Source organism: Ornithodoros turicata, unplaced genomic scaffold, assembly GCF_037126465.1.
Source record: "Ornithodoros turicata isolate Travis unplaced genomic scaffold, ASM3712646v1 Chromosome37, whole genome shotgun sequence".
NCBI lineage: Eukaryota > Metazoa > Arthropoda > Arachnida > Ixodida > Argasidae > Ornithodoros > Ornithodoros turicata.
In genome coordinates, this window is record NW_026999367.1 from 479,596 (window position 1) to 502,979 (window position 23,384).

Below are 23,384 nucleotides of genomic sequence, written 5' to 3' on the forward strand. Positions count from 1 at the left end.
TGTAATTGTGTCACAGTTCAGATGGCAGTATTACGTTGAATGCGTGCTTGCACTTTATTTCTATGTGTTCGAATGTTTGCTGTTCTATCAGAAGAACAGTCACAGTGTGCAGAACGCAGAAGGCGTACGCGGGACCGGAAACATCACATGTGGCAACGGTTACTTCCAACGTATGTACGTTCCTTGATTGAGTGGTAAAGAATGCCGTGCTAAGAACACTATTAATCAGATTTGCACAACAACAGAAGGTATGAAATGACTCTGTGGCACAGTTTGAGGTACCAAATGAACAATTCAAGATGACTCGAACACACACTGGCGACGAAAACAACTGACCGTGTACTTACGAACAAAACGCGTTCCCTTGAGAGAGCTGCTTTCAGTTCAACGGGAGCTGCAGCCGGGACAGGAACACGTAACCACACGTCGTTTCCACGATAGTGCTCACATTTTCACAATAAATTACTTTAAAAAAGCAAAATCATGCAGAGAGCAGTGCGAGAAACAATGCCTTGCAAAACCAAAACATTAGAGTGGGTCACATGGTGGACAGGAAGCAATGGCGATTTTGACTCGAGCGACCGATAGTGGGCGGCTACGCTAGCCTGGGGCCAGAGCCGTATATTAAAAGGGAGTCTGGCCATTGGGAGGAGTCACAAAAAGAGGCCCGACCTGTCAATCACAGTGTCGCTCCTCTGATTGGTTTACGTTTTACCAAAGGGGTCGCCATGACATGATACTGCCACCCAAAATGGCGACGAAAACAAACACAGTGAAGCGGGGATTTGGTGACGAAAAATTTTCACAGGCTACTCTGATTTTACGCTGCAAATGCACATCCTCATATACATTTCTCGGAAATCAGTTTCAACTTACGCTCATCCATTGATATCTAACCGAAAAGAATGCGTGTTGTCGCCGGTGTTAGGCCTAGTGAACACTGCGATCGCGGCGATCACAACGAAATCGTAACGAAAACGGCACTGTCCTGTACATTCTTATATTTAATTGCTGGATTTCATGGATATAAACATTCTTGCCTTTTATATTCAAGCCATTCATGTAGATTAGCTTAAAAATCATACCGACGACAGAATGTGTCCCAGCAGGTGGTTCTGCCGGCAGCGGTACAACGACGGAAGCAGACGACAATTCCCGACGTGCCTTACGCTCCCTAGGTGGCGTTCATCATATTTGCAGCAAAACTCCACTAGTTTTGCAGATTGCGAGAGGTATCCATTTCAATCCCATCCAATCCAATTGCCACCCAAAATGGCGCTGTCCATGTTGGATACGGGGACAAATAGTGAGGATAGGTTGATTGATAGCGCCCCATATTCCAAGACTCCATTGGTCGGAAAGCTGAAAAAGTGGGTGGAGCTTCAGGTATAGGCATGACCCATTAATGGCCAGACTCCCTTTTAATATACGGCTCTGCCTGGGGCGAAGAACCGCTCCTTTTGTTTCCTTTCTCCATGGCAGAGAAACATGCCACATCATCATCATCATCATCATCCATTCATTTATTTATGTTGTTGTTACAGAGGGGGAGACAAAAAGTAGCTAGCACACCTACCGTTGCAGACTCTTCTGCTAACACGGTATTATTATTTGTAGATAAGCACACAGACCATTTCCAATTGGAATCTTCTTTGGCGGGTCGAACCAGCCTCTTTCGGCTGTAATCAGACATGCACAAGATACTCAAAAATGTATTTCAGATAAGATAATAAATACTGACGTTAGAATGAAATTAAGACAGAGCATAAATACGTAAAAATTAAAGTAATTAAGATAGAGTACGAAATACTTCAAAAAGTATTTGAAATGCAATTAAGATACTATTTATCCTTGAACGCAAAATGTCACCGGTCACTGGTCATGCGGCAAATCGCCGGTATGTGATATGAATCACCTAAAACCCGCGCACTACGCTAGCCGCAACTGTGTGATAGGAGTATGGTTGCCACCTGGCCGGTATTATACCGTCACGGCCGGTTATTTGCCGGTTACCGGTAGGAAGGTGATACCGCGCAGCCTTCTGCCGGTACCTGTGGCTCGAGGCCTTCTACAGGGGTTTTTGCGGGGCTTTCCCTTCAACATTCCACTACAGCTTGAATAAATCTGGAGCACAGACCCAACTCCGCAGTCACCAGTAGTTTTCTTAGTTATTAATTATTATTATATTGTCATTGTTATTCATTGAGTCCTGTGTTCGGAGGGCGCATGATCAGTGGTTGTGCAATCACATGCACAACATGCACACACGCAAGCACATGATCAGTGCTGTTGGTGGTTGTGTCGAGCCAGCTAGAACTTAGGCAGTATTTAACCATCATGAGATTTCCGCCTGCTAAGAAGGGTTTCTCTGCGTCGATTGCTTTTTTGGAAGTAAGTGGCAGTCCAATCCGGTTGCTCTTATACGATCCAGTGTGGCGTTCATGCCCGTTTATAGCAATTTCTAGCATTAATGATACAGCCACGTACAGGAACATATGTTTCGTAGTATTATCTTTCTCTGTCTCTCTTTCTCTCACTCTCTCTGTGCGTGTCCACCCCTCACCCACTTCCCTTTCCCGTGAGCTTTTCCTCCTTTCCATCTACTCCACCTCCTCTCCTTCAGCTGGTATTTTTCACAAGGAAATGTGGCAACCCTAGATAGGAGTCATCTAAAAACAAGTCCCAAAAAGATGACAAAGATACTTCACATAACTCCACTAAGTGTATGTGACCCAGAACAAAGCAAAATTCTAGCGGGTCCCTGCTCGGCGGGGTCAGAATTAGGCGATACCGGGTCAGGGCACACATAATATAGAACCCTCACTGGCCAAGGACTAGTACACAGGGGGCAAGATCTCTAAATGGGGAATCCAAGAAGGGCCAATGTCCGGGTCAAGTCTGAGGGACTCAGGAAAGTTCCACTCAACCAGCAAGATAATGGAAAGACGAGACACAGAGAGTTTGAGAGAGATCCAAAATATGTAATTAGAGTATTGAGTAGAAAGTAACACAAAATGAATTTTAAATAGAGTAGAAATACACAAAACAAAAAAGTATTGAGCAGAGTACCAAAATACCGCAAATTGTGTTTAAAATACAGCATTTTAAATACTATACTCCAAATACTTACAAGTCTGTCTTTACCTAAAAACAAAGTTCAGCCACAGCGCCGCTATATATTTCTTGCGTGGAGCAGCATACCTATGCGTTTTTTCGCTCCCCCAGCTATCCGGTTGCCAATAGAATTTTCATCCCCCTGGTTCATACGCGGGGTGGACGGAAGGTTAGGAACAACCGTGATGGACCCTTCGCACAAATTTGCCTATTTATTTTATTTGTTTACATACACTGAAAGCTCAATAGAGGTTATTGAAGGAGTGCATTAACAAAGCGATCTATAGGCGTCAGAGAACTGATGTTCTGAGGCAGGGTGTTCAACAGTTGCCGCTTGCGTCGACCCTGTCGTATGAATGTGTGTATGAGTGAGCAAAAAGGTAAGAGTGAAAGGAGGTTGAGTGGGAGAGAGTGACTGGTTTGTCCCTTCAGATGACGCGTTAAAAGTGAAGATTTAGTACACTTGCACAACACAATTGCTCTGCACCTCCGTTCTCGTCAAACAAGTACCTCAAGGTAAAAGTCGGAAGCACCATCGTAGCCTTAAAGCTTGTGGCAAAAGCGGAAGGAGTTGGCGCCTTCAGTAACCTAACTACTGTAATTAACTACTTAAAATAGTAGTTTAACTAGTAGTTGTCACTACATTTCTGCAAGTAGTTGATAACTACTTTTTAGCTACAATCAGGTAGTTTAACTACATGTAGTTAACTACTTGCCATCACTGGTGTTGGTTATCCAAGGCTGCATTTTCTTATTCAACTCCGGAACTCCGAGTTACTTTGAGCGAAAAATACTCCGAGTGAAAAATAGCCAGAGTAGCCAGCGTAGCGGAAATTACATCATAACTCTGCGGCGAAAACTAGTCAGAGTAGCCAGGGAGTGACAACTCTTCTCTAGTCTGCTCTGAAGACGGGTAGCCGTCGCTATGACGTCACACACAAGCTAGCAGACGACGATGCGTCGTCTGCTACCAACCGTTCTGTTGACAGACAATTTGTGCGATGTTCAATTTTGAAATGTGGGCTGGTTGAAGACTGTCGAACATTTTCAAAATCTGCTAGAGAGCACGCATCTGCGGTGAGTTGTTAAACTGACAGTGCGCCAGCACCTCCACATCGTCTCGCCCGTCAGGCCAGTCCGCCATTTTTTAATCTCAGAGCAACTCTAGCCGTTCGAAGATTACGGTCAAAGGTGGCTACTCTGGACTCACGTGATCATAAAGGCTCTGACGTCGTTACCCAACTCCCTGGCTACTCGGGTTGAATAAGAAAACGCACCCAACAGAACGGTTCGTAGCAGACGACGCATGATCATCCGCTAGCTTCTGCGTAAAGTCATAGGAACGGCTACCCAGAGAAGAGTAGTCACTGAAGGGCAATAGTCTGCCTAGTTTTCGCCGCAGAGTTATGACATCATTTCCGCGACTCTGACTACTCTGGTTGGGTGCGTTTTCTTGTTCATCCCGAGTAGCCAGGAGTTGGGTAACGACATCAGAGCCTTCATCATCACGAGACTCCAGAGTAGCCACCTTTGACTGTAATTCTCGAACGGTTACTCTGCGCTGTAAATGGCGGACTGGCCTGACGGGCGAGACGATGTGGAAGTGCTGGCGCACTGTCAGTTTAACAACTCACCGCAGATGCGTGCTCTCTAGCAGATTTTGAAAATGTTGGACAATTCTTAACCAGCCCTACATTTTAAAATTGAACACCACCCAAATTGTCTGTCAACAGAACGGTTAGTAGCAGACGACGCATGGTAGTCTGCTAGATTGTAGACATTCTTCAGAGCATCGCTGGCGGTGTTGTTTGCGGGAAGATTTTTCCCATGTGGGCAAGCTTACGCTTGTCCCATCCTACAGTTGGCAATACGAAGATTTTTCCCAAAAACCTTCAGAGCAGAGCAGAGCAGAGAAAAGCTTTCGCCGCAAAGCTATGACGTCATTTCAGCTACGCTGGCTACTCTAGTTATTTTTCGCTGTCTCAAAGTGACTCAGAGTTGCCAGAGTTCAATAAGAAAACTCAGCATTTGGCGGAGGTGAAGTTGAAATAAGGGTGAGCAGGCAAGCGAGCTGGTGAAAGTTCGACGAAGGCATACCTTGAGCTTGAGGGAACGATAACACACGAAGAAGTAGACAAGACGAGGCTCAAAACCAGCAATGAAAACATTTAATGATCAGGAAAAGTGTCAGGAGGGAGAGAGGAGGTTACAGAGGGCCTCAGGGAGGAGGACAGAAGGCTGGCTGACGCAAGCATTGTCCGAGCCTATTATAGCGGCTTCAAGAATGACCCGGTTAGCATCATCCCTTACAGTGTAAAGACACTTGGTCCGCGGGAAAACGGGGGCACAACCTTGACAGGAGATCACGTGTTTGGCCAATTCTGAGGACTGGCTCTTATTTTTGACAGCGCTGGAATGTTCAAGTAAACGTTCGTTGACACAGCGTTTGCTTTGGCCCACATAGGATTTTCCACAAGTTAGGGGGATAGAGTACACAATGTGTTGTTTACAGTCAATAAATGGTTTGGAATGCTGAACGGTGCAACCTTTGAGGGAATCGTTTATGAAATTAGTTAGGCTGGCCAGTTTGTTTTCTACAGTGTAAACGACGCGTATCCCGTTGGCGTTGAGGGATTTACCAATGGCGTGCGAAACGGCGTGAAAGAAGGGGAGAACAACAAGCCGGGAATTGGTGAGGTCAGCTTTGTGGGGAGGGGTCTGAGAAACTGTTTTTTAAATGACCGACAACCGAACTAAATGGAAAACCAGCACGTGTCAATCGCGACATTTGGTTAGTAATGGCAGAGGAAACATGGTGGTGACAGGATTTCTTTATGCATGTAGACAGCAGGTTTTTTGCTACGGCATGTTTTACTGCCTTTGGATGGTTGCTGCTATAGGGAAGGAGGGGTTTTGGATCTACGCGTCCGTAGGACCAACACAGCCCAGCTTCAGTGTGGAAAGTAATGTCCAGGAATCTTAGTGCGTGGTTATTGGGAACTTCAACGGTGAATTGCAACTCAGGGGAAGATGTCTGTGCGACGGATAAAGCTTGTCTTACAGTGTCAGGGTCAGGCCCGACTACAAGGATATCATCAACATAACGTCTGATTAAGACAGTGTCATTTAGAGTGTCAGCCCATTTAGTGAAGGCTTCATCGAGGGTGGAGAGGTAAATTTCGGATAGCTTGGGTGCTATGGACGAGCCTATACAAACGCCTTTAGATTGTGTATAGAGTTGCGAGTTGAAACTTACTACGGTGGAGGAAAGGTATAGGGAAACTAGTTCGAGGAATGAAGATGCGGGAATGCCAGCATTAGTCTGGAACCCGATCAGATCCATTTCAATGGCGGCTTTTAATCTGATGAGGAGTAGGGACGAATCAAGCGAGAAGTACAGATCCTTGATATCGAGAGAAATTAGGGAAACTTTGTTGCCATGACGGGATGAGAGGGAAGTAAGGAGCTCTTCCGAGTTCTTGAGGGAAAGGGAAGACGGTAAGAATATGCATTTTAGGGCGTTATTGATGTATGACGATATAACCTTTTGCCAGGTGCCATTTTCATTGATTATGAGCCTGAAAGGGTGAAGTGGCTTATGGTCCTTCACCACAAACTTAACCGAGAAGGTGTTGTGCTTAATCTTTTTTACCTGGTTAATGGTGGATTGTTTGAAATTATGCGAGCGGAGGAGGGCAAGTACCTTGCTTTTACGTTCTTTCAGATCGCCGTCATAGGGTTTGAGAACAGAGGTTAACGTCTCAAGGCACTTCTGTCCGAAGGTGGCGGTAGGGAGAACATAGAACTTCGAAGATTTGTCAGTTTCCAATAGGGTGGCTTGATTACGTTGGAGATCAGAAAGGATGCGTCTTTGCCAGGAGCGACGTGGGAAGAGGGGAAGATCATCGATGGTGTAAGCGTTGCCAACTCTTCTCAGGAGATTCTGGATGATGGGCTGTCTTGGCTCGCCAGGTTGAGAAAGGTGGGAACCGGCCTTGTGTAGGACTGAAACCAAGTCTAGTCTGGAAGGAGGAACATGCACAGCAAACTTGGGTCCGTTGGAAAGAAGGGAGATCGTTTTTTCCGAGAGAGGAACACTGGAGTGGTTGAGCAACTGAGTTTCTTTTTCCGGCCTGGCTTGAGTGGTTGCACAGTTCGAAGAATAGAAGCGGTTGTAGGCAGAACGTAATGTCCACCAAGAGCGTTGAAACTGTGCCTGCGAGCGACAGGACCAAACGAGAAAAGCTGGGGACTTGCGGTAATCATCACCATGGTTTAAGGACCACAACCGATGCACTAGCTGTTGAAGATCACATCGGTGACTTGCGAGCACATTCCTCGAGGAGCGTAGCAGTCTTTTCTTGTAGGACCAAGGAAGGCAATTGTGAAAAAGGGGGCCAAAGATGTCCGGGGGTGCAAATTTCTTCCGAAGAGCGAAGCCAAGTAGACAGAGGTTGGCATCCAAGTTGGTCAGAATATAACCCAGGTGATAGGCTGTGCGGTTGGCTTGGAGATGGAGAGGCGCAAAAATGGGGGAAAAACCTGGAGGCGGGGGCACGAAACTAGGTAGGCTTGCAGAGGGGTATATAGATGAAATAAGGGTGAGCAGGCAAGCGAGCTGGTGAAAGTTCGACGAAGGCATACCTTGAGCTTGAGGGAACGATAACACACGAAGAAGTAGACAAGACGAGGCTCAAAACCAGCAATGAAAACATTTATTGATCAGGAAAAGTGTCAGGAGGGAGAGAGGAGGTTACAGAGGGCCTCAGGGAGGAGGACAGAAGGCTGGCTGACGCAAGCATTGTCCGAGCCTATTATAGCGGCTTCAAGAATGACCCGGTTAGCATCATCCCTTACAGTGTAAAGACACTTGGTCCGCGGGAAAACGGGGGCACAACCTTGACAGGAGATCACGTGTTTGGCCAATTCTGAGGACTGGCTCATATTTTTGACAGCGCTGGAATGTTCAAGTAAACGTTCGTTGACACAGCGTTTGCTTTGGCCCACATAGGATTTTCCACAAGTTAGGGGGATAGAGTACACAATGTGTTGTTTACAGTCAATAAATGGTTTGGAATGCTGAACGGTGCAACCTTTGAGGGAATCGTTTATGAAATTAGTTAGGCTGGCCAGTTTGTTTTCTACAGTGTAAACGACGCGTATCCCGTTGGCGTTGAGGGATTTACCAATGGCGTGCGAAACGGCGTGAAAGAAGGGGAGAACAACAAGCCGGGAATTGGTGAGGTCAGCTTTGTGGGGAGGGGTCTGAGAAACTGTGTTTTTTAAATGACCGACAACCGAACTAAATGGAAAACCAGCACGTGTCAATCGCGACATTTGGTTAGTAATGGCAGAGGAAACATGGTGGTGACAGGATTTCTTTATGCATGTAGACAGCAGGTTTTTTGCTACGGCATGTTTTACTGCCTTTGGATGGTTGCTGCTATAGGGAAGGAGGGGTTTTGGATCTACGCGTCCGTAGGACCAACACAGCCCAGCTTCAGTGTGGAAAGTAATGTCCAGGAATCTTAGTGCGTGGTTATTGGGAACTTCAACGGTGAATTGCAACTCAGGGGAAGATGTCTGTGCGACGGATAAAGCTTGTCTTACAGTGTCAGGGTCAGGCCCGACTACAAGGATATCATCAACATAACGTCTGATTAAGACAGTGTCATTTAGAGTGTCAGCCCATTTAGTGAAGGCTTCATCGAGGGTGGAGAGGTAAATTTCGGATAGCTTGGGTGCTATGGACGAGCCTATACAAACGCCTTTAGATTGTGTATAGAGTTGCGAGTTGAAACTTACTACGGTGGAGGAAAGGTATAGGGAAACTAGTTCGAGGAATGAAGATGCGGGAATGCCAGCATTAGTCTGGAACCCGATCAGATCCATTTCAATGGCGGCTTTTAATCTGATGAGGAGTAGGGACGAATCAAGCGAGAAGTACAGATCCTTGATATCGAGAGAAATTAGGGAAACTTTGTTGCCATGACGGGATGAGAGGGAAGTAAGGAGCTCTTCCGAGTTCTTGAGGGAAAGGGAAGACGGTAAGAATATGCATTTTAGGGCGTTATTGATGTATGACGATATAACCTTTTGCCAGGTGCCATTTTCATTGATTATGAGCCTGAAAGGGTGAAGTGGCTTATGGTCCTTCACCACAAACTTAACCGAGAAGGTGTTGTGCTTAATCTTTTTTACCTGGTTAATGGTGGATTGTTTGAAATTAAGTGAAGTTAAGTGAAGTTAAGTTAGTTGAGTGAAGTTAAGTTAAGTTAAGAAGTGAAATTAAGTGAAGTGTCGCTTCCCATCTAATGTTGCGCTCGCTTGCAAACGCACCGCGTAAGCGCGACCTCTTATGTTTAATTCCTCTCCTCTAATTATTAATTACTATTATGTGGTACTCAATGAAAAATACCTGCGACTCTCATCTGCGCAACGAACTCCATGAGCATGCCACACTAAGAATATTAACGCCCATTTAGGTGCTGAAGGGGTGCATTTTTGCAATTTACACCGTACAGCCAAAATCAGAGCACCTATCCAGGTGCGAAGATGCTGTACTGTACAGTTTGCACCCCACAGTCAAAATAGCTACACCTATCTTGGTGTTAAAATGGTGTACAGGCTGAGATAAAAGTTTGAGAAACGTACTAGCGGCGTCAACCCAGCACAGATCACCGTCGGCCCATGCATCTAAAGGGTGTAATTTCTTACGTCCCACTGCTTTTACACCAGGACTGGTGTAAGTATCAAACACCAACTTTACGTCACAAGAGGTGTAAGAACTATTTCAATTTACGCCCTTCTAAAGGGTGTAGATTCTTACACCCTACTGACTTTACACCGAATTTGGTGTGAGTTATCAAACTCTAACTTTACACTCAAAAGGGTGTGATATCTTTTAGTATGTGTATACGTCAGTATACACTCCTGACGGCGTTACGTCGTTAGCGACGAAGCCAGTTAGGCTTTTTTCTGCACCGCGACTCCCGAAGGCCTCCCGACTTGAGGCTTTTGCTTCGATAATAATTTCGCGTTGCTCTTACGCAGTTGAAGACAAGGATGAACATCCATGGGAGCAGTAAAAAGTCTTTAGCAGAGTAGTTTGTCTCAGGACAACTGAGAAGAAAAGCTACTTGGTCTTCCCATTTTAGCGCAGCACTTTGATTTTACTTTGTTTCATTGGCGTCTCCGTCATACTGCCTTTCCCTCGACGTAATGACTTGCCCTATATGAGCTGTGAAAAATAACAAACTCGGCATTCGTGATACATGAACGTCCCCTTTTCGGATAAGAATTAGAGATGCGAAGCCCCGAAAAAAAAACGGACTTTTTTTTTCCTCGTCTCCGGAAAAATTGCCCAAAATTTCCAGGCGAAAAAAAAATGTAAATTTCCGTGCCTTTGGTGCGTTGCAGCACGCTAACAGTGCTTTAGGTGCCTCTAATCCTCCAGCAACCACCAACTTAGAGCTCCTTCTGGCTGCTGAAAGCGATCGCCATCGCGTTCACATAATGTTCGAGTTCTGGTTGGAGGGGACGGATTGTTCCAATTACCTATCGCTATAGTAGTCTCATAGGATGCTCTGCTATGCATTTATGCCGAGAGGGTGAACAAACACAAACTACAAAAGTTTCTAGCTCATTGTATGGTGTGGCTTGGCCGGCAATGCTGCGACTTAGCAGTAACCGCGTTTGTTTCCATTTTTTCCAATCATTCGAAACAAAAAAAGTTTTTTTTTTTCGAGCGATCAAAAATTTCTGGAAATTTTGCACCTCTAATAGGAACTAACATTATTATCAATTCTCTCTGCTGTGTGACCACACGAGGATTATGACTTGAGTTGTAATGGCGCGAAAGAAACTCGTGGTACAGCGTGAAATGCCACGAATTTACTTGAACACTGGAATCATCATGCTAAAAGAACTGACGGAGGAATTAGCTTGAACGTCGAGAAGCATCGCTGAAGCGTCATTAATACTACTGGTATCAGAAAAAATTCATACATTACCATTAATCGAACTCAATCATAAATTGCCATGAAAGAAATTATGGATTTGCATCAGAGCAGAAGAGTTGGATTAAGATGTAAAAATTGGATGAAGTGTCTACGACGAAGATACGGTTATCACCGCCACTTACGGTTATCAGAGATAGGGGCATCAAAGACAGAACTTCTCTGGTGGATCTCGTGCTCTCCAGAGATACCTGCGAGGATCAGCAACAATTAATCTCTGTCACATCAGACCAAATAAGATTGCATCATTTGCTCGACAACTGTTAAGAGAGAGAGAGAGATTCATTTTATTGGCCCATCAGCGTTCACAAGATGTTTGGTAGGACCGCTAGGGAACCCGAATTGCTGTCCCAGAAGAATCTGCAGTAATGCTAAATATGCATACAAACTAAATACATATATGAGCAAAATAAAAGTAAGAATAATATAAGTACAGTCCTACGTTATACAGGGTGGGAGCTATAAAAGTCAGTCACATCTTCGCGCGTGGCGTGGTACCTATAATTAATGGACAGAGTTCCGCTACCACACAGAGCATAATTTGTGCCAGAAATGCCGCTGAAAAAATTGTGGTTTCCAGGCACTGCATAACAAAGTAAATACGACCACGCAAACTTTCGTCATCATGCATTTCCTGTGCGCTATACCGATGTGAACACGGCGATCTGCAAATTATGCATAGCATCCGTGTAGGAGCGCTAGCCGACACGAGTTTGTTTTCGCTTTTGACGCCGCTAGCGCCCCTAGACCGCAAGAAGCACTCAACTAGTGGCAGACCGCCGTGTTTACATCGGTATAGCGCATTAGAAATCCATGAAGATGAAAATTTGTATTTACTTTGTTATGCAGTGCCTGGTAACTACGATTTATTTCCAGGCCTTTCTGGCACAAATCATGCTCTCTGCGGCAGCGGAAGTCTGTGCGTCAAGCAGGTATCGCGCCACGCGCGAAAATGTGACTGACCTTTTATAACACCCACACTGTACATGAAAAACCAATGTGAGTCATGACAACAACATAATTAAATTCACATCTTACACGAGAGCATATTCCTTAAAATATGAAGGCTACTCGCTTTTTTAACCTCAGACGCAAGTTAATTCCAATTTTTGCCTGCGAAATATCGAAATGAATGTAAACGATAATTAGTATGTGGATGAAGAAGTTGAGTACAATAATCGTCATTCTTTAACGTACGTAATTCCTGTTCCTTTCTGGACGCGTGATTCTTTGCGCCTGCGCTAATAAGTAGACGAATTAGAGGAGGATAGCCTTAAGACGGACTTATGCGATCTAGTTAACATTCGCTTCCGGAGAGGTTGGCTCACCGTCGCAAAATTGTTTTCTTCGCTTGGCATTCCTCCCGCACTCCAAGGGAGAAATGTAATCGCCGCCAGCGAGCAGAACATGCTATCAAACGACAAAGCCATAATTTTCATTCGTAGGGATCTGGAAAAGTGTAGTAAGCTTGTCGAATTTGTTGATTGTGTAGAGGAGGTGGAATTCCTCTACATTTGGTGACACGAACAACGAACACCATGTTCAGCGTAATTCGGCCGTGCAACATTTGGCATGCTAAATTTTTCGGCGGCAAACCAGCAGCGAACCACCCACTAGCAGGCCAGGCGCACCGGGACCAATGTTCCACCGGGGGCCCCGCAGGGAGACCACAGTGAGCTAACTTTCCGGCCTCCACCTGCTTCATGATGGTCCTCTCTGGCACTTCTCTGGCGGCAACCGGCATTCACGCTGTCGTACCGGTCGCGGTACTGTCGCCCACTCAACAACGCGCTCACCCAGCAACAATCAGCACTCAGCAACAATCAACGCTCGGCAGCAATCACTCAGCAAGCACTCAACAAGGGCTCAACGCACTCAGCAGACACTCAACACAATCAGCAACCACTCAAGCACCCAACCACACAACCAATCGGCATTCACATCTCATCACTGGGAACCGCACGGATCGCAGCGCTCTTCTTCTCGCCATCCCGCTGCTGCTGGATCAACAGCCACAAGTACAAGCCGTGTGCCCAGTCGTCCGCCATCTACGAGCCGTCATCATTCTCCTGATGATATCGGCGCGGACCTCAACCGCATCCACCGCTCCGCGTCTGAGGGGGGGAGTGATGTGGCGGCCCGCGGACGACGATGACAACGACGAGCCTCTGCTGGCGTGCGCCACTGCGCCTGGCAGCCAGTTTTTCCGGCACCGTCCTAGCGTGAGGCCACGGGCCGACACAATTATAATCAACTTCCCGACTGTTAATGTAGGGAATGACATCATTTTGGCCCAAATATCGCGGGCGGGCGGGGCGAGAGAACCGATTTTGTTGCATCTCCCATAGACTCCCATGTATTGGAAATTTGACAAACTTTAATTCACCCAAAATCAGTGGATCGCGTGGGGCCTTCAAGAATATGTCATTCCCTAGATAAACTAGAGGGTAATACGCCTGTACCTGTTCCGTGCAGAAATTTGGCGGGGTTTACGAGAACGATGAGAACAAAAATACCCCATAGACTTTCTGAAGAAGTGAGTCCGCCTTAAGTTGAAAGCACAATATCTTTGTTCGTGTCTCATGTAGGTATGAGAGGAACTGCAGGAGCCCATGTGCAGTGAAAACCTCAAAAATAAGTCGGGAGACGTCGGCGGATTTTGGTGTTACAATTGTATTTCACTGTAAGTCACGTGAATATGTCACCAGATATTATTCAGATACGAGCTTCATTTTTGACATTACACAGCAGATGAGGAGGCAATCAGGTTCGACGTGCGGCCCCTTTCGTATAGTTCGAATGGCATTCATATATTGTATTCAAGAAACTTAAACTTAAACACACCCGTTTGAGACCTTGTCTGTGTTGTCGTTTTTTGTCCTCTACCCTTAGGTTTTTAAGTTATGAATTGCTTGAAAGTTCACAGTGTACACCGTGGAATGATGTAAACTCTCGTAACGCTGTTGTAATTCCCTATTTCCACGCAGTTGCGCACAACGTTCTTGCTGTCACTTGGCCCCTGGTCGCATCTAGCTCACCGACGCTCTGTCCTCAAGGCTCTGTCCTGAGTTGCTGGGCAGTAGCCTGTCGTAGTAGCGATAGCAATGGGTCGTGTTATTTTTCACAGACATACACAGACTCACAGAGAGATTTTTCACAGACTGTTACCGTTACATCTACTTTTTTGTTTGTGATGGAGAAGTGACCACAAATTTGCAGATCCGACCGAAATGTAGAAATTTGCTAAAATGTATGCGAGTTTCTCTATGGCTGACTGTTCTCAAACAGTGTTGCGCGTTAAAATCGATGTAGCGGTTAATCAGATGACGGTGCCCCTGTGGGCTTTTTGAGCTACTAATTTCTAGTAAAAAAAAACAACGCTTCGCGTCGAGTTTGTGGCAGGAAAATATGTGAACATCACAGGGAACGCACAAATCACAGTAAGCTAACCTTTGAACACCGTCTACTGCAAATGTCGGGGTTTTTCTGTCATGTGTTTGCAACTTCAGGAAACCAGGCCAAGTCTCATAGCATTGGGGCCATAAGCAGTATGACGGTAAGTAAGCCTACGAGCTACGCGTAACCCGCTGATAACGACCGAATAACTCACCTCCGCAGGTCTTCTTACATTCGTTGTACGTGTCGAAGTTATTGAGGTTTCCATAGCAACCGCCGTAGATGAACTCCTTGCATTGACCTTGATCCACATCAAAATAATACTTGGGGAAGTATCCTTTACATGGGCCTACATCCTTGGGAAGGCGACAGATTTCTGTCGCGTCACCTGTGCAACAAACACGTACTATGGTTGGAATGTATCGTTTTATTATTGTTCTGTATCCGATGCACCTATGCGCGAGACGGTTATACTCAAAACGCACCGATGCAGGATCCACATCGCGCGCCAACGTGATTAGGCAGCGATTGTGATCGCCCTCAGACGCGGACAAAGCGAGTCTCGTTGACAGAGATCAACAACGCAGACACATGTCCCCCGTTCGCGAACATGATTACACATTTCAAGGAGGTTTGGCGCAGGCGCAGTGGCTTCCTTTCACCCCCGCCTTCTCGCTACTCGCACCGCCGGTTCCGTTTTGGCAAGATGGCGGCGATGACAGCGGCCCGCACGAAGAAAACAACATCGACAAACGCTGAAACAGATGAATTCGCATTCGTATTAATGTGAATTTCTTTAAAGTAGACATCCTGGACCAGTGTTTTCTTTTAATTTTCAACTTCTAAGGGTATTGTGTAAAGCTTCCACCGGTGCTTCAAATGAAAAACCAAGATCACGAACGTGTAGTGCGGACGCTACGGCGTGCCCAGCGGGATTACGACGGCCAAGATTGCGGACCGATCCAGATTGTGTGCGACAGTGGGTTTTGGGTATTAGACAGCCGCAGCGATAATGGAAGCTACGGAGGGATGCACGCGCCGCGAGCTGTTGTTTGTCTCGTATTTTATTTACTGTTCGACCACGTTGGTCGTCTGGTACAGTTGTACTTCGGGGATACTGATTAAAGGTTGTGTTCTTGAGCGACCTGCTTGTAAAGTCCTTCTGTTATACATTAGTCACGAGATCTGAGACACTTGGATCCAAGTCATGCGGGATAGATGTAAAACATGGCATCCTTGTGAACCCACAATCGAATAAGTTTTAGAGCAGAGGGTGCAAAAAATCGCTCGGACGCCACGGAAACCACGTTTGCCAGGGCGGTGGACGAGGGGCGAAATGACCTGCTCATTATGGCTCGTTGGAATGGTTGAGGTCCTTGCTCATGTGACGCTCCAAGTGCATGCAACTCGCAACTTCACTCAAAACCCTGGCATGCAGAGCATCACATAATAAGCGGCGTTGTGATGAACCACGCTTATAACGTCTTACAAAGCCTTATTACAACGTCATTAAGCAAACAATGTCGTGTTTTCATAATCTTGCCGAATTCCAGTATTCGCATTGTTTTGTCCCCAACTACATTTCTTTTTCAGGTGACATCAAGTATCACAAAACTATTCAAAAATTTTGGAAACTGTGTCGTCACAATGCAAATGATCATCTTTGGCCTTATGCCCTAATACAGCTACATGAACATGATCGACGTCACAGTTGTCGGGTCTGCGGATTACTTTTTCCTGCCTGAGGGTCGTTTAAACAAGGTAAGAACTGCTATATCTGCGGCTATTTAGTTACAGGCTTAATACGGGTAACATTCTGCCTCTACGCTATGTATCTCTGTTTACAAGTTCTTGTTCAATAGTTATCCTTCATAATGTGCACAGTCTTAGTAAAAACGTGCACTGTTTTCGAATACGGGCAAGTAGACTTCATCTGAAGATTTGCAGTACCAAATCAGACGCCAACGAGGAGTTACACGTAACATCGTCTGCTCTACGCTCTTCTGAACTAAACTGAACATCACCACATTGCACGCTCCAAGCCAACCATCACCCCGAACGACAGCGTTCGGGTCCCTAATTTGTTGTGACCGTGAAGCATATTTTGTACAACTATGCCGCACATAGTAATATATATACAATAGCATTGGTTGGACACGACATTATCGGATTCATCTACACAAAAGGTGTCACAGTCAGGAAGTTAAAGTCCCCATTTGGAGCCGACACAGCCATAGCTTCATAGAGTTCATGCTTCCGTTAAGATGCTCACCAAAATGGCAGAGTGGGCCTATTGGTACATGACTGAATTAAAACTTGAGCATGCAACACAGACAAGAAACACACAAGACGACACTTATTCCACTATCAACAGATGGCTCCAGTTTTAATTCAGCTATTAACATGCACCGAAAGCTTAGCACCCCAAGCAACACAATGTACTGAAAGTCGAGTGCTATGGGGGTGGACGGTATGTGTCTTATCAATGTTCCGTAGCTTCACGGGTCTGTTCAAAGCCTTCCACCTACCCATCCACCCTTATTGCACTCGACTTTCAGTACATTGTGCTGCTTGGGACACGACACACCGTATTTAACGCCCCCCGCGAAAGACGGCGTGTTAAAAGGGAACCTGTACCCTGTCACCAACTTGCTGGCGTTCTCGGCTGAGATAAACCCGTGACCTTGGGACCAGTAGGCGCACGCTTTGCCAACCGCGTGCAATATGACACCCGTCTGGCAACTTTGTTCCTGAAGTGTTACTCGCAGCGTCATCTTACTACTGTTGTCACCTTACTGACTGCTGGTATAGGGTTTCAACGAAGGGCGCTGAAGGTGGTCTGGTAAAGTGCTCGTTCCGTTGCTAGGAGAGAAACTGCACAGCTCACGATGACGTCACCTGATCTTGGAGAGTTCGAAACTATCAACTGTTACTGCATGGTTCTTTTAAAAATTCGTAGAGGCGCGTTATGCTCTCATAACATTGAAATCTTTCTTGCTTAATCATCCGCAGGTGTTCATTCATATTATGAAAGGGAAGACGTCGCGTATGTAAGATCGGCACGTCATTTTTACCCCCCCCCCCCCCAATTAGCAGATGTGAGGCTGATGGGCATCGTGGATCTTTGTGCGGTGTTTTGTGCAACATAGCAACATAATGAGTTGCGGAAATCTTTCCGTCGGTTAGGCTAGAGCTAAGTTTTGAACAGGTTAATTCGCAAGCAAAGGGCTAAGGCATATATTTCGCGCATATCCTGACAGAATGCCGTTCACACCATACTATGCGGGGAACTCATCTTCCACACGCCAGGCCTGGCATATACTGACGGACGTCCTCTTCCCCAAAGGTTCTAATGCGGAACGACTTTCAAAGACTCGCGGCCTCGTGCGCTTTCTTCAGGAAACAAATCTCGCGGAAAGGCCACTCTAGTGCAGATATCATGTACAGTGCGCCTCCGTCCCGTCCCGTATCGATCATCCTGCCTATGCATCACTTTGAAATCCTCAACAACCCTCTCCCCCTTTCTTTTCTTTCTTTTGCTATAGTCGTGACGATGCCCACCTGAGTGCGGCCAACAACGACAAGCTACCTCGACACCCCCCTATATTCCCATTCTGAAAACGTGATAGAAGATATGTAGAGGTCGACGACTGTTGGCTTGTTGAGACGGTAGAGACAGAACGTTGACAAATGCAAGCGGAAATTCGATTGTGTGGATTGCTAGGCACTGTTGTTCTTTAGATTAAGTGAATCTAACCTCCGTCAGCGTGCGTGCGTGCCATGCGCAGCTGGTCAATGTAGCTGTATTCATAGGCTACGGACGTCTGGACCGCAACGCCTGCAGAAAAAAAGTCATATTTTATATTTTAATATGAATGGGATATATTATTAATATTTTAATATAAAATATATATTTTATTATACATTAACTCCAGTGTTGAAAGCAACCACTCACATATTGCGACCAGGAACGACAGCACACACTTCATTGTTCCTCACTTGTGTTTCTCTGGAGTCACGAAGGGATTAAATGGTTATTTCGTAATACACATTACGTTACAGTAAGAGTGATATTGTGTTTGTTCCAACAGCCCCACGTTTCATTCTATTTCGATATATGTGGAGGGATATCTGTGAGGAGTCTCGATATCTGACGTAAAAATCGCAAGATATGAAACACACAGAAGCGTTATGTAACTATTGACTTTTGCGCCGGCGCCGGCGCATTTCGTCATAGTATTAAAATTCATCAGAGTTCCGCGCAACTGAAAACGTATACAGGGTGTCCCACGTAACGTGTCAAAAAATTGTACTTAAAAATCTAACCGTGGGAAAAGTATGCAGTCAACGGAATTCGCCTTCACAGAGTTTTTGCCATCGTGCGAGAACACTTCTGTGAATTTTTCGACATGAGAAATTAAATTTTTCGAGTCATGAAGTCCACATTTTTTTTCGACAGATTCGGGAAGCACGGGTCGTATTTATCCCACCATGGAAAAATTTATTTTGTGGCACGAAACTAACGAACAAAAACATTTTGAAAATATCGAATTTCGGGCCTCGCAGATTGCAGCTCGCCTTTCGCATCCCGCCAGAGCGCTGCGGGAAGGGACGCATACAAATGGTGGAGTTGCACTCTATATAAAGGACGGTGCAAAGTACACGTTAAAGAGCGATATGGAAATCAGATCTCACCATTGCGAATCACTATTTGTTGAAATACCCACAGAACATAACATCCGAGCACTGATGCCCTTCAAAGATAAACCCTTAATCATAGGTGTCATCTATCGGTCTCCGGATGGAAATGTACAACACTTCCTCAGCGAACTACGGCGGACGATACGAGATAACGCCGGTGATAAATACAACATTATATTAACTGGAGACCTTAAAGGTCAGATATGCCGATTTTGAAGTGCCGCAGAACTGAGCAATACTCGCGCTGTGTGTTCATTACCGAACACTGAATATGTGTGCGAAATATCTTGCTCCAACTGTTCGTAGGTTTTTAGAAAACAGTTTTTTTAGTTCCCACGCCCGGCCGTCAGACCGTCGGCAAACCCTGCGCACGGGCGCACCGACGTCACCGCTCTCGGTTTATCTGTCTTTGGCTTGGCATGGACTCTTGGCTTGGCCGCTTGGCTTCTTTCGTTTCGTCCTCTGTGCATCGTACATAAGCGAACAGCTGTTATGTTGTTGCTAAGCCGGAAACAAAGCATGTGAATATTTTTTTTTGGCACGGCGTCGTTTGGAAAGTGCACTTCCTTGTTCTGACCTTGCCTTTTATGGGCTGGAGCGATACGATCCGTGATATGCCACGGCGAAGTTGTCGAAGATGCGACGGTGCTACGCTGTTAGAACAATTCATCGGAGCATTCAAGTGTTACCTATTATAAGCTGCCAAAAGACCAAGCAGTACGAAGCTCTTGGCTGACAGTGGTGCCTGCTAATTTCCACTGCAAGGATTTCGTCCACGAATGTTATCATAGGTTACGAGCGACTCCAGAGGCAATTTGGAATCTCGGCACGAAATCGTCTGATGAAAATCTGAAGTGCACAACGCACAACATTTTGAATGTGCCACGGAGGATCAAGGCAAAAAACGAGAACAAAAAAGGTAAGTCGAGGTTCAGATATAAAAAATAGCAAGCTAAATGAATCGATTGTGCAGCTGTCCTACTGCACTTACTCTGATATAACCACGATTAACAACACAATAGTATTGATAATCTAACTTCTGAATTATCACAGGTGCACGCTGAAGGCGGAAATTAAGCATGATCTGGCTTGCATCTGGTGCATGAAGAAATTGCTGACACGTTAGTTGCAGTCTACCTCCACCAACAGGTATGACAATGTGATGTTATAATTTGAATATTCACCTATGTTCAACTTTTCACGTGTACTCGCATGCAGACATCTTGACACCACTTTTAAATCTGCCCTCAAAGTTACAAGCTGTGCTTTCAGGGTGGAAAACAAAGGTTGCCATTCCGATTAGCTGCTATCTCCCAGTTCAAGCACTTTTGCTGTCTGGACACTGGTTCCTGTGGATGGGGTGTTACAAGCTTCACTGTCTGATATAGAAGCTACGTTACATTAGTTCAGTTAATTTGTCTTTTGCACATTTTTGTTACTGTTAGCTGGATTACTGTTGGACATACAATCCTTTGACACACCGAAGCTGATGTTGTTGAAGCTGATAACGTTTTAGAATTTTCAGTGTCATCAACGTCCATTGAGGAAGGTGCCTTTACTATCTGTGAATCTTTAATTGAAGAATAGCCCAGAATTCATGTTAACATTGTCTACTCTTATTAATTCACTGTCTGTGTTCTGAGAGCTAAAAAAAATGGAAACTATTTATTTGTCACAACTTCACACTGGATGTGGTACTGGCTTGACATGTAAGCTAAAATACCTGGATTCTACAATAATTGTGTTCAACTTGGTGCATTACCGTGGGCAATGCCACATTCACTACATTTTTAGTGGGTCCGGTGCACAAATACTGTGTGCATACTGCATACATACATACTGTTCGATAGGCAAAAATACCTGAGCAGTGCTGTATAGTCGTTTTACTCAAAGTCCATACTCTTACTGCAAAGTCACAGTACGTAGAACAGCAATGTGCAGGTATGCTGCGATAGAGATTCACAACAGAAAGAAGACTGTTGAGAGCATCTAAATTTTAATGAGACGAGACTTTCGTGCACAAGGCTGCTCTTGTTAATGTCTAACATGAAGTTACAAAATCCCAGAATATATAAAACATGTTGTAATGTAGAGAGCGAGGTTGGTACAGACATAAAAATAATTATACAATGATATATAATCAAATAAAAATGGGGTACAACTCCCCCCTCAACTCAACTCGACAACTCAATAACTCTACCTATTCTCTACCTTACAACATGTCATATATTCTGGAATTTTGTGACTTGATGTTAGACCTCAAGAAGTACAGCCTTTTGTGCAAAAGTCTTCTTTCTGTTGTGCACAATCATTATACAGTAAATACGACTATCCATTTCTTGTCATTAAATGCTTTCTCTTTTTTTTTTTTTCTGCAGTGATGAGCATCCATAAGGACACATGCCAGAAAGGGAGTCTCTTTGGGATGACAAACCCTCATCACCTCATGAGGATACAATGGTTGACGAATGGTTCTCAAGTACATCGAAACTTCAACAAATAATTCATGAAGAAGCCAGTCAGTGCTAGCACCAGGAATTGAACGTGGACCGTCCTGCTACCAGTCAGAGATGTTACATTTCAGGCGCTCATTGACTTTTGGTGAATTACTTGTTGACTTTGTCCCAAGGTGGAGCTCGCCACAGCTCATTTGCCTATCTGTTAATGTTGTGGCGTGTGTTGCGTTTTTCTCTTTGTGTGTTCCAGACTCAGAACGGTTAATTTGGATCAGGTCAGGTATGTTTCATTTAGACATGGCAAACATAAAGTGGTGTTTCTCAACACAACTTAGCAGTGGCCTTCATGCATTACTGCTATGGCCATTAAGCGTGAATGGAAAGCTCCACATTATGTATGATGTAAAACCCCAAGACCAGGGAACACGAAGGGACAGACACAAACACTTCCCTTTGTGTTCCCTAGTCTCGGTGGTTTTACATATGCATCATCTTCACCAGCTCGTTTGCTTCCTAGCCATTTTTTCTGCACATTATGTTCACTCTACTTTTATCATGTGCTATATAATCTTGTTCAAGTTCTGTCAAATGACGTGTAATGCTATAAAAAAATTCACTACACTGTTTATGTGGGTTGAATGGTAGCGCATGAATGCAGGAAGGAAACTGTCATGTTATGGCAAGTGTTTACGTATTGTACATTTAACTACAAATTTTATAGGTTAGCTTTCGCCGGCGTATCATGTCAAGCTATGTTATATCAATTTGGAACGTGTTCTCAGTAGCCAGAGCAGCTGATACACAGTGAGGACATAGCCCATGTGTGTTTGTCTTTTCCACCGCAGCCCTTGGGTTTTCTCCCTGATGGCTACAAATGTCAGGGATAGGTTTCAGAACCGGTAGTTCCCGCCAAGTGTGAATTGCTTTTCAGGGGATCATCATGCTGGCAGATGAAACATATGGTTTAAATTATTTGCAGGACAGGAATTGCGTAGCTTCACACAAATACTACTACAATGACGTAAGAGTGGTTTCAAATCTACCTTTTTTGTGTTCCTGACATTATCGCACGTAGTATCCACTATGATCCTTTATATGGGGGGTATGTACAGTGCAGTCAACAGATGCTATTTACAAATCTGTGTTTTCTACTGTGTTGAAATGGGGTAGTTTGTATCTGAGAGCCATAGTGAAACACAGGCAGCCAAGGACAGACTTTTGATGCCCTCGAGAAACTTGGCAACACAATGCAGGGACTCTGGATGCTGCCTAAATTTCCAGAACACACAGCTCAAGGCAGCGGTTAAGTAATAAGTGGTTAGAGAAATCCAAGACAGTTGCATGTGTAAGCAGTCCGCTGTTGGATTTGCTTCTGTCCGAGATACGTTATCTCAAAGGGAATGCACGGGCACACTCAGAATGATACTAGGGCTGCCTGTGAAATAGAATGAGGAGAGGGGAAGATATATAACCCTTTTTTCTTGTCTGTTATTCTATTGGTTAAATTGTCATTTGCTTAGCAGCATATATGTGTATATTCCAGAGTCTGCTAATAAATATATCAGTTTAGAGGTAGCAGTCGCATTGCAGATGTCTCATCCTGTCCTTGGCTGCTTGTGTTTCACTATGGCCATGCTTGCTATTGCAAGAACAGAAAACGAAAAAAGACAATAGGAAAACATGAAAAGAGCGACCTAAA

At 45.0% G+C, this 23,384-nt stretch overlaps 1 protein-coding gene across 3 annotated transcripts in view; it reads right to left on the minus strand.

Annotated features, from left to right (window-relative positions):
- Positions 1 to 1,502: 1,502 nt before the first annotated feature.
- LOC135373986 (tissue factor pathway inhibitor-like) overlaps positions 1,503 to 23,384 on the minus strand; it is a 42,654-nt gene continuing 20,772 nt past the window's right edge. For all 3 annotated transcript variants that reach the window (XM_064607005.1, XM_064607003.1, XM_064607004.1), the window contains 5 exons: positions 18,484 to 18,537; positions 18,286 to 18,366; positions 14,743 to 14,916; positions 11,258 to 11,323; positions 1,503 to 1,679 (listed from right to left, as the gene is read on the minus strand). In XM_064607005.1, coding sequence (XP_064463075.1) covers positions 1,594 to 1,679; positions 11,258 to 11,323; positions 14,743 to 14,916; positions 18,286 to 18,366; positions 18,484 to 18,517 — 441 coding nt within the window. In that variant the 5' untranslated portion in view covers positions 18,518 to 18,537 and the 3' untranslated portion in view covers positions 1,503 to 1,593. The remainder of the gene's footprint in view (positions 1,680 to 11,257; positions 11,324 to 14,742; positions 14,917 to 18,285; positions 18,367 to 18,483; positions 18,538 to 23,384) is intronic.